A 12,416-nucleotide genomic window follows, 5' to 3' on the forward strand; every position below is an offset into this window, starting at 1 on the left:
GGGTTTTGCAGCTGGATGTACTGGACAGACTGGGAGGAGGATGTTGTTAATGATGGTGCTGGACGTATAGAAAAGTCCTGGATGAATGGAGCTAATCGGCAGGTTTTTATCACTTCCAAGATGTTGTGGCCCAATGGATTATCACTGGACTATGGGAACCAATTGCTGTATTGGTGTGATGCCTATTACGACCACATTGAGCAGATTTTTCTAAATGGGACCAACAGAAAGGTAATTTAAATAGAATTCTGTAAAGGTAGAATGTTTTCCTTTTACAATGTTATCACAAAATATTATTGACAGGGACACCGTTCACATGGTGTTCATTTCTAGCAGCACTTAAAGTGGAATTCCAACTAAAGTGGAACTTCCGCTCATTTGCTTCCTCCCCCCCTCCGGTGCCACAGAGGGGAGGGGGAACGGGGAACCTGCCTTTGACAGGTACCCTTCCCCACTTCCGGGAGACGGCTTCCCTCGGAAGTTTGGCTTCCAATTCCTTCCCCCCCGTTGAGCCAATCCGAATGCACAGCGCGTTTCATGCATGAGCAGTAGGGACCTGCCTGTGAAGCCGCAAGGCTTCTCTGCTGGATTCCCTTACCGGCAATGGCGGTGGCAGCACCAGACAGCCGATGGAAACATCGGCTGCGGTGCTGACATCGCTGGACTCCAGGACAGGTAAGTGTCCTAATATTAAAAGTCAGCAGCTACAGTATGTGTAGCTGCTGACTTTTAATTTTTGAAGGGGGGCGGAACTCCGCCTTAAGTGATATTTTTGTTATAGCTCCTAACTTTATCGCACCCGCCTTTGTTTGTCCCAGCTGCCCCTTTGCATAAAAAAATAAATAAATACTAAAATTAAAAAAAAAAAAAAAAAGAAAATCCAACAGGTGTGCAGACCCAAGAAAAAAAATAAATTGTCTAATAGTTGTCAAAAAGTCTCTAGCGCCTATGAAAAACTGAATTGTTAGTTTTGAATGGACTTACCCTTTAACTCACCAGATCTCTTTTTGTATACTGTGCCTGCAGTTCTAGGAACACCTTTTTCTGAGCCCTTGATTCTGCAGGCCTAGATTTACAAAAGAAAAGTTGTGAACTATTATGCAATATAAATGTTATTATCTATCAATGGATGTTTTCTTTTTTTCAGGTAGTCGGTAGCGGGAAAGAGTTAAACCATCCGTTCGGCCTCTCCCACCATGGCCAATACATCTTCTGGACTGATTACATGAACGGCTACATATTTCAGCTCAACCTGAGAACCAATAATATTTCTCTTTTGCGGCAAGAGAGGCCGCCGCTGTTCGGTCTTCAGATTTATGACCCCAGGAAACAGCAAGGTAAAACATTTTCTTACCTGCCCACAGTGTTCTGAACATTCATGATAAAATTGATCCATGCCGCTGTTTGATTGTATACCTTCTTGTAGCAAAGTTTTTTTTTTTGTGAAAGCAATAAAAGAAGGAAAGAGAAACTTGAAATAGCAATCCAATTATAGGGCAATTGTGGATCTTTATTATCCACTGGTTTAAATTGTCTTCCTGTAATTTCTTCAGACACCTAGCTTCAATTTATTTAATTTCCACATTTCTTAAATTTAAGACTAATTCGTATGTCTATAAAGATTGGAAAGAAAATACTTTTCACAATGAAAATTGAAGTAAATGGAGGGGTGGGGGTGCAGCATTTAGAATTGGTACGAGCAATTCTTTTGTCACAAATCCACGTGAAGTCAGGAAGGCAAAAAAATTATTCACTCATTAGCTGCTGGTGCCAACATTAACCACTTCAGTCCCGTAAAGGTTTTACCCCCTTTATAAACAGGCGAAAATTTTTGGGGGAGCATACCCATGTATTTCTAAAGCTGCTGCAGCTATGAACCAAAAGACATGTATATTAAAAAAGAATAGCGCGCAAATGCAAAAGAAATAACTACCAAATCTGAAGACAATCCATAAATAAAAATGGGGGTTTGGTCCCACCATATGGCCATATCGTGCTCAAGCCCACTACTGCGTCAAAGTACCCCATTATCAGTGGGTCCTACACTATCCATGAAAAAGAGATGAATCCAGCCTTTCTAACCCTTGGAGATAATACTCCTTGCTGGGAAGGATGTGCAAATGCACTACAGGGGACTCCTCCTATATCCACTTGATGGTGGACACTGATTGAGTACAGGTGTGTGTGGGGGGGTGGGGAGGGTTGCTCAACCTCGATAGTCTGGTCAGACCGAATACATAATAAACAGGCAAAAATTTTTGGGGGAGCATACCCATGTATTTCTAAAGCTGCTGCAGCTATGAACCAAAAGACATGTATATTAAAAAGGAATAGCGCGCAAATGCAAAAGAAATAACTACCAAATCTGAAGACAATCCATAAATAAAAATGGGGGTTTGGTCCCACCATATGGCCATATCGTGCTCAAGCCCACTACTGCGTCAAAGTACCCCATTATCAGTGGGTCCTACACTATCCATGAAAAAGGACCAGGCAATTTTGTGCGATACTGCACTGCGTTACTTTAACTGACAATTGCGCGGCCATGTGACCCTCTACCCAAATAAAATGTATGTCCTTTTTTTCCCCATGAATAAAGCTATAAAGAAAAAGAGCGAAAATTCTGAAAAAAAAATATATATATATAATATTATATAATATAATATATATATATATATATATATATATATATATATATATATATATTATGCTATAAAACACAGTCAATAAAAAAATCTATTTTATTCATCATTTTAGGCCAATTTGTATTTCTGCCACATATTTTTTGTAAAAAAAGTCCCAATAAGCATATATTGATTGGTTTGCACAAAATTTATTGTGTCTACAAACTAGAGGAACGATTTATGTCATTTTTATTTATTTATTTTTTTTACTAGTAATGGCGGCAATTAGCGATTTTTAGTGGGACTGCGACATTGCGGCAGACAGATCGGACACCTAACTGACTGTTACTGCACTAATGACAGGGAAGGGGTTAACACCAGGGGTGACCAAAGGGTTAAGTGTGTCCCTAGGATGTGCTTTCTAACTGTGTGGGGGTGGACTCACTAGATGAACATAGAGATCTGTGTTCCTAAATAGGTGACAGAACAGCGTTCTGCCTTGTTTACATAGGTGGGCCGACATTCTGTCTCTATGGGGAACGATTGCGGGTGACAGGCGAACATCGCGTCCACCAGATACGCAGATTGGCTCCCCCCTCTGGTCAATCAGCATGTGCCCCCCCTGGCTATTACACGAAACAACGTACAGGTATGTCGTTTCCCGTAATAGAGCTAAACCCACCAATTTAATGGTTTCCCAAACCAGGTAAATTCAAGGCATGCCGTGAATGATATTTGTTACAGCTACTTGTGTGCTGATGTTTGTTTCAACCAAACTATCAACCCATCACATTGCTGTCCCAGCTTCCTCAGCTTCCCCAGCTTCCTCAGCTTCCCCAACTTCCCCAGATTCCTCGGCTTCCCCAGCTTCCCAAGACTCCTCAGCTCTTAAGGCTAAATGGGTTTAGTTTTGAATTGAAGTTGGTATTTGTACGTCAGAACTGCAGGTGATATTGGGGCAACCTGGGGGTGTATACATGCACTTTAATTGTACAACCATAGAAACTTACTAATGATTTGTAATGTTAATGGTTGACCTTGGGGCAGTTCACACCATAGAAACGCAATCCAGGTGTGTTCCAGGTGCTTTTCTGCATGCATGTTTTTGATGCGTTTTTGGTGCGTTCTCGATGCAGTCCAGTGCATTTTCTCCCTCTTTTTTCCTAACCTTAAAGGGTAACTCCACTTTTATGGGGAAAGAAAATAGCAAATAGAAAAAAAAAACAATATAGCGTATACATTTGTGACACAAGTCATATTGTAATTGAATCTGATTAAAAATGACCATTCCTATTCAATCTGCAGCGCTGTAATTTTCTGAAAATGCAATGCAATATGGCTACCTGGAGGTGTTCTGTACACAGAATGTACACTGACCACACCCCAGAAACATTATTCCCTGCTTGTGTGATTGGCTCCCCAATTTTCCCAGAAGTCTGCGCTAAAATACAAGTCAGATTTCTGGCATCCCCAATAGGAACACGTCTAAAGGATGCAGACCCAGCAGATTTCCTCATTAGTGCTCCACAGCTGCACAGCTGATTGATATTTATGAAACCACTCCCATTAGACTCACTCTGCACAGAGGAACAAACAGTGATTTCTTCAGAAAAACAAAAGGTAGGAATCTGCAACAAAGGTTGTTATAATTTTTGCAATGTACAGAGATTACCCAGAGGGGAATGTTTTTTTCTCAACAAAAGTGGGGTTACACTTTAAATAAGTTCCAGTGCATTTTTGGTGCGTTAGGTGTGTACAGTACAGTCCAGTGCAGAAAAAATGCAGCATGTCCTACTTTTTTTTCTGGAATTGGAACGCACTGGAACTGAGCACAATGGTGTGAACTATGTCATTGAAAACCATGTAACATGCTATCCATGCATTTATGATGCAGAAAAAAGAATGCACTGGACTACATGCATATCTAAACTCAAAAAACAAAAAAAAAATCTTATTCTGAACATTAATTGATAAATAAATCAGAAAATAAATAAATAAAAGAATACAAAAAGTGGTCATCACATCTGGCAAGTAACAGTAGATTATATTTATGGGCATCTGCAGGGGGGGGGGGGGCAAGTGCCCCCTCTAGAAATTTCCTGCCCTGCTCTAAGAAGGGGATCTGTGGGGACCCTGCTCTAAAGGGGATCTATGGGGGACCCTGGCCTGGTCTGCTCTAAAGAGGATCTATGGGGAACTATGGGGGACCATGGGCTGGTCTGGTCTAAAGGGGGATCTATGGGGACCCTGGTCTGCCCTAAAGGGGATCTATGGGGGTCCCGGCCTGCTCTAAAGGGGGGTCATATTGGCTATATATATATATATATATTCTTTGCAGGGAGTGCCAGGAGTACCTGGTGGTGCAGGAAAACTTGGCAGCACAGGGCAGATAGGTGAAAAGGTAAGACTAAAGAGGGATCAATGGGGACCCTGGCCTGCTCTAAAGGGGGATCTATGGGGACCCTGCTCTAAAAGGGATCTATGGGGGTAAAAAGGGGCGGAACATAGGTGACCTTAAAATGATGCCCCCCCTAAAAAAGTTCTGCAGACACCCTTGATTATATTTTTGGTTTTTGGTTTAGACACACTTTCCTCTGACATGGCCATTGTAATGTATTCAAAATCAACTACTCTGTATTTTCTGTCTTGGGTAAAGCAAGCTTTTTTAACATTCTAGCGACTTAGAAAGGTCAGTAAAATAGCTCATAGCTACAACCTACTGAAGGCAATCCATTCATATATTTTTGTAAAATATTAATTATTTTCCCATTTCCAAAAAACGAATTTTACACATAAAGGATTTATTTCATCGTAAAATCATAACAACTTTATTATTGTGTTTCTAAAGGCTGATCTTATTTAATCAGCTCCAAACCACTTGTAATCATATATAGGTAGAGGCGTAAGTCCTATTTAATGGCTGATTAAAGTTAAACAATTCCCAGCACAAGAGTGGATAAATTGTGGTGGGTTTAGATAAGTCCCAAAGCCTCGGGGATAACACACTGCAATAAAGGCACATTGATTATGGATAAATTCTATCTAATTCCTAAGCTAATAAATTTTACAAGTGCTGGAACATTCCCAATTAAGGATATGATTACAATCCAGGAAACAAAAAAAAAAAACTATTGTGTTGAAAAAATATATATATATTTTTTTTTCCCCAGCCAAGTAAGAGTCATAACAACTTTATGATGCGGTTGCAATCACAGCGTTTTCCTTGCTACTCCCCCAGAGGCTAAGCTCTACACAGAAAATAATGACACACAAAATGTTTCAAAGCTGTAGTTAAGCGATCAATTGTTTTTAATTCTGCAGAAAACAAGCTTCCATTTCGATGCGGAGAGTCAAATGCCGCAAAAGCAAATAGTCTATTGGACTCTAGGGCGAATAATGCTGAATGGTATTTTGCCTGAATAAAAGCAGGAGGAATGAAACATGAAAAAACAAAGACAAGCTTTGGTACAGAGGATGAAAACATAAAAGTTTACATTTGCCCTGGTGTGTTCTAATATTGTTTTAAGTCCTATCAGCATGGGCAATAGAAACCAAACGCTAGCACTGAAAAAATAAAAATGACCTCCAAAGAAAGCCAAGAAACTGAGGGAAATGTGAAAAGAAAGCAACGAGAGAGAAGCCTTTAACCACTTAAGGAGCGGAAGGTTTTAGCCCCCCCCCCCCCTTAATGATAAGGCCATTTTTTGTGATATGGCACTACATTACTTTAACTGACAATTGTGCGGTTGTGCGACGCTGTACCCCAAAAAAATGATGCCCTTTTTTCCCCACAAATAGAGCTTTCTTTTTGGTGGTATTTGATCACCTCTCCGGTTTTTATTTTTTGCGCTATAAACAAAAAATGGAACAATTCTAAAAAAAAACAATATTTTTTACTTTCTGCTATAAAACATATCCAATAAAAAAAAAAAATCAAATTTTTTCATCAATTTAGGCCAATATGTATTCTGCTACATATTTTTGGTAAAAATCAAAATAAGTGTATATTGATTGGTTTGCGCAAAAGTAATTGTGTCTGCAAACTAGGGAATAGATTCATGTACGTTTTTTTTTTTTTACTAGTAATGACGGCTAGCAGGGCTGCAACATTGCAGCAGACAGATCGGCCACCTAACTGACACTTTTGACACTTTTGAGGGCACCAGTGACATTACTACAGTAATCAGTGCTAAACATATGCACTGTTACTGTACTAATGACACTGGCAGGGAAGGGGTTAACACCAGGGGCGATCAAAGAGTTAAGTGTGCTCCTAGGGGGCGCTTTCTAACTGTATGGGGATGTACTCACTGGATGAACACAGAGATCTGTGTTCCTAAATAGGAGGAACACAGGATCCCTGTGTTCATCTGTGACAGAATGGCGCTCTGCTTTGTTTACATCGGCATACCGCGGTTCTGTCTTTATAGGAAGTGATCACGGGTGGCCGGTGGATGTTACTGATTGGCCCCCACTGTCTATTACACGAAACAACATACAGGTACGTCATTACACGTAATAGAGCCTACCTGCCGCTGTAAACTACGGCGGCTGGTTGACAAGAGGTTTAAGTCCATCTCCGGAGGTGCTGTATTCCTCCTCCTACCCCCTCTAACCAATTAATACAGTTTTTTTTAAATATATTTTAAAAGCTTTTTTAGCTTTTTTTAAGTTTTGTAAGTGCGTTGACCATGCCTTTCCATGGTGGATCTACCTGTTTAATTGGGCAACTATGTGGCAAATGAGGTTTAATGTTGATAAATGTAATATTATGCTCTCGGGGGCTAAGAATATGCATGCAGCATGCATACTAGGGGGAGAACAACTGGGGGAATCCATAGCAGAGAAGGATCTGGGTGTTCTGGTCGATCATAAGCTATTAGCTAATAATAGCATGCATTGCCAAGCTGCTGTTTCCAAAGTGAGCAAAGTCCTTTCTTGTATTAAGAGAGGCATGGGCTCCAGAGAGAGAGAGAAATCATTTTGCCCCTGTACAAATCATTAGTAAGGCCTCATCTGGAATATGCAGTTCAGTTTTGGGCACCAGTTCTCAAAAAGTATAAATGGAAACTGGAGAAAGTGTGGAGAAGGCCAACCAAACTGATAAGAGGCATGGAGGACCTCAGCTATGAGGAAAGATTAGAGGAACTGAATTTATTCTCTCTTGAGAAGAAGAGATTAAGGGGGGATATGATGAACATTTAAAAATACATTAGGGGACCATATAGTGGCCTTGGTGTGGAGTTATTCACTTTAAGGTCATCACAGAGGGCAAGGGGGCACTCTTTATGTCTAAAGGAAAAGAGATTTCATCTCCAAATATGGAAAGGTATCTCCACAGTAAGAGCTGTGAAAATTTGGAATAGACTCCCTCCATAGGTGGTTCTGTCCAGCTCAGTAGATTGCTTTAAAAAGGGCCTGGATTCTATCCTAAATGTATTTAATTTAACTGGGTAATAATATTTATAGGTAAAGTTGATCCAGGAAAAATCTGATTGTCTCTCGGGGGGGATCAGGAAGGAATTTTTTCCCCTGCTGTAGCAAAGGGTATTATGATTTGCTGGGGTTTTTCGCCTTCCTCTGGATCAACTGTGGATATAGGTCTGTGTATATGGAATTGTATGTTTTTTTATTTATTTATTGGTTGAGCTAGATGGACTTGCGTCTTTTTTCAACCCGACTAACTATGTAACTATGTGCTGGTGGATTCAGCGCTACACTCTGTACTAGGGATCAACTGATTATCGGCAAGGCCAATATATTGAGGGCCGCTATTGACTTTTGCCAATATATGTGTATTGGCCCTGGAACTGGCCGATATTGCCGATATTACAAATATTGGGTGATACCGCTCTGTCCGGCATACAATGGCGATCTCGGAGGTCACGTGGTTACGCCGGGCATGACCAGGCACTTGCCCTCCGAGATCGTATGCCGGATGGATCGGTATCACCCGGGTGTCACTTACGGCAAGTGGGTGAGAGACTGAATGGCATCGGGTGGGAGATGGAGCAAGTGAGAGACAGAGCAGTATTGAGTGGATGCCGAACAGAGCAGTATCACTTACGGCAAGTGGGTGAGAGATACCCATCTGCCAGCAGATTTGCTAATGTGGAATTGCTTATATCTTTAATTTGTACATATGTGAGTGGCATATTCAATAACATTTGTAAACGGAATTATATTATATGACATCATTTTACCCTTACATGAGAATCACCACCTAATGGTTGGAGGAGGAGAAGACTAGTCTCAGACCCTGACATAGGATGTTCAAAATATCAGCCCCAATCGGCCGATATCGATTTGCGATGGCCAAAATATCGGTATCAGCAACGAAAAACCGTTATCGGTCGATCCTTACTCTGTGCCCACATTGCAGTCAAAAATTGACCACTGTTAGAAGTGACCTATTGCTGCACAGCAGAATGGGGGATCTTGATCAGGTCCTCACAACTATGAACAAAAGAAATGTAAAACAAAAATTAAATGATGAACACAATGCCATTTTGATCCCAAACCTGTGAAAAGTCCCCTTCTTTTTGTGTCATGTAAACCTCCTTTAACAAGATTATGCAACTGTTTTTTATACTATTGGATAGTTACATAGTTACATAGTAGGTGAGCTTGAATAAAGACAACAGTCCATCCAGTTCAACCTATGTAGGTGTGTGCGGCTGTAATCATCTCACATACCCCTGAATGTTCTGATCCTTGAGATGTACGTCTAATAGTCTTTTGAAAGCCACCATACTACCCGCAGAAACCACCTCTTGTGGTAGAGAATTCCACAATCTTGTAGCCCTAACAGTAAAGAACCCCCCACGTTGCCTGAGGTAAAAATGCTTCTCCTCTAATCGCATTGTATGCCTCCGAGTCCTCATGCAATTCGACTGAACAGCTTTTTTTCTAAGCTGAGATCCCCATTGAGATATTTAAAAATTGCTATCATGTCCCCCCTCAGGCGTCTAAAGATAGTGTCCTTCTTGATAACCTTATAAGTATTTTCATCTCCTAATATCCTATCCATCTCTGAAAAATTATTATTTTTTCCATGTAGGTGTGTAGTTTGTAAATGTGGTAGTCATAAAATCAGAAGTACAAAATTGTTGATCTCCAATATCACTGGTGTAATTTACACTATTGGAGATTTTATTACTGTGGAGAACACATAACCAATATAAAAAAGGGCTTTAAAGGCTTTATTCTGTCTAGGCTATCACGTACCTGGCAGCAGAGCCTGATATGATGAAGAAGGCCTCTCTTACACCTCTGACTCTGGGCCCATGATAGTGTAGACAGGAGGCACAGGAGTACAGAGTGGCACGCGTCCACGCTGGGCAGCTGAAGTAGTCACAAGGCATCAGTAAGCAAGCGTGCTGGTAGGCAGCTAGCAGGCAGCAGACTCAGGCAGGCTAGCATGGGTGGCCAATGTGTTGTTGCTGGTAGCCGATAGTAGGTCAGCTGGAACAGCAGGGTGGTAGTTGGCTACTGATGACAGCAGGCAAAAAAGAAGCATTCAGGCAGGCAAAGTCATACACAGGCAGGAGGGATCGGGTACAGAGCACAGGCAGGTGGTCAGGAAACAAGCCAGATCTGGAACCGATCAGATAAGCAGGAGCCAGTGGAGCAGACAAAAGCGGAGGTCAGGGGACAAACCAAGGTCAGTGCAGGTGGAGTTCAGAGAGTGGTCAAGACAAGCCATGTCAGAAACTGGGATCAGGATACAGAATCACAGGAACACAGGATACACAGAAGGCTGAAGACAAAACAGTTTAAATAGCTCATTTGGCACCAGTATCCATCACCATCACAGGTGCACGCATGAAAATGCGTGAGGGCACATGTGTATGCACCTATGCAGGGAGCATATTTTAGCCTGTGCACAGAAGTTTGTCCAGAGGAGTCATCACATCTATTGGCAAGGCTTTCGTTACATAGGCACTATGCCCAATTAAAAAAAAATAGAGGATTGAAGTAATTGGGAAAAGTAAATATTCCTCACATTGGCGGGAGAAGTATTGTAAAAAGGGGGGTAATCTCAATTGGAAACAGGGTAGATTTATGAATTAAAAACTTACCATCCATGGGGTCTCAACATTGATTGGGACCTCAACTGTTTTATAAGAAATAGTTTCTCCTCATGTAGTAATTTTATAGTGTCAACTCTCTTGGGCTGCATGTAACATAAACAGCATTTTATTTTAATTTTTAGTTTTTAATACAACATCTTTTATGGTGTGTTGTTGAAATGTGTCTACTGAGTTTATTATATATTTAGTATGTTTTAAGAGAAAACACACGCACATGTTTATATGACTATCTTGATGTCATTTATCTTGGCAATGTAGAGAGTGCAGCATCCCTTACTGCTAAGTTTTAAATTAGGTTCATTACTTTTCACTTATTTATATATTTTTTACCATTATAGTCTTTTTTCACATACATTTGGTTTTACAGTTAATTATTTTACACTGAGCACAAAAGGAGTTTTTTTAAATACTAGTTCATAATCCAGACAAGAAGTCAGTTACCAGAATATCTGAAGACAAGCCATGGTGTGCAGGAACACATGGCAAGATGAAGGTACAGGAGCTAGGCAAAATGCTATCACATAAAAGGTGTAGCAACCAAAAATAAAATAAAAGTAATGTACAGTAATGGGATTCAATTATAAGCTGTGTTGATACACAATATAAGTACAAAAACATTAGTGTCTCTTAACTAGAAAAGATAGTCCAATAGTCCAAAATACCATCAAGGAATAATCCACATGACTAAGAAAGCAATCTGCAACAAAGACCACCATTCCAGTGCACCAGATGTATAGCAGTAGTGTCCAAAATCAGCAAAGCACCACCATCAAGTGAAATGCAAACTCACCGGACTAAATGGCTGGCATTTACAGCAGCATGGAAGCCTTATACAAATATTAGGATCCCTCTGGAGGTGTCCCAGTAGATAAATCTTGCAGACGGTAGAAGCCAGAACCTAGCTAAAGATAAATAAGCTGACCCAGAGCCCAGGGGGAATCTCATAGTGTAACAAGTTTAAATACATAAATAATTAAATAAATAAAACCACATAAAAACAAATTAAAAAGTAGAAAAAAACTCACATATAATGCTGTTGGCGACCTGGAATCACACAGCAGTGGGATGTCAGTTCCAAGTAAGCCGTCCAAACGCGTTTCGTCCAAAGGGATGTTGTCAAGGTGTCCTTTGGCGGTGACGTCTGGGTACAATTTATAAAGAAAGATGTCACCATCTGCAGGTGTGTACAATTTCATTAAGAGACCATGACCGGAGGGGGTCACACGGCCATCTTGCCGTACAACCAGAAGTTGGCTGGCAGCCATGTTTGAGCAGACCTGGAAATAGGCCAGCAACCATATTAAGTCAGGGCTAAGGGAAATAGTCACCCAGTTAATCTCCAGCCATTCTTAGAGGCAAAGTAACAATACACAACTGGGTTTGTGGAGGGGAAATACACAAAATAAAAAAACTTGAAAGTAAATAAGTAAATCAAACGATAATATTCAAAAATAATTGTCTGAAGTAAACAGACAAAATCATTAATATTGATAAGCACCACAATTTAATAAGCCCTCAAATGCAGAGATAACACATTCTGTGTTTGCTCTACAAAAGGGTTTACAAATAAAGTTGTTTGACCAAAAATTTACATAAACACATATAAGTGCACTTTGGTCTGAATGCTACAAATAAATAGCAGCGTAAAAATTATATATGGTATAAAACAATCAACAGACAATCAACCATAAATAACATA

General features: G+C 40.4%; 1 protein-coding gene across 6 annotated transcripts in view; it reads left to right on the forward strand.

The window, feature by feature from the left end:
- LRP1B (LDL receptor related protein 1B) overlaps positions 1-12,416 on the forward strand; it is a 2,177,452-nt gene that overhangs the window by 1,131,701 nt on the left and 1,033,335 nt on the right. For all 6 annotated transcript variants that reach the window (XM_082262163.1, XM_082262161.1, XM_082262165.1 and 3 more), the window contains exons 13-14: positions 12-231; positions 1,148-1,337. In XM_082262163.1, the coding sequence (XP_082118289.1) occupies positions 12-231; positions 1,148-1,337 (410 nt within the window). The remainder of the gene's footprint in view (positions 1-11; positions 232-1,147; positions 1,338-12,416) is intronic.

The sequence above is a fragment of the Pelophylax lessonae genome, assembly GCF_965119305.1.
Source record: "Pelophylax lessonae genome assembly, chromosome: 6".
Classification (NCBI taxonomy): domain Eukaryota; kingdom Metazoa; phylum Chordata; class Amphibia; order Anura; family Ranidae; genus Pelophylax; species Pelophylax lessonae.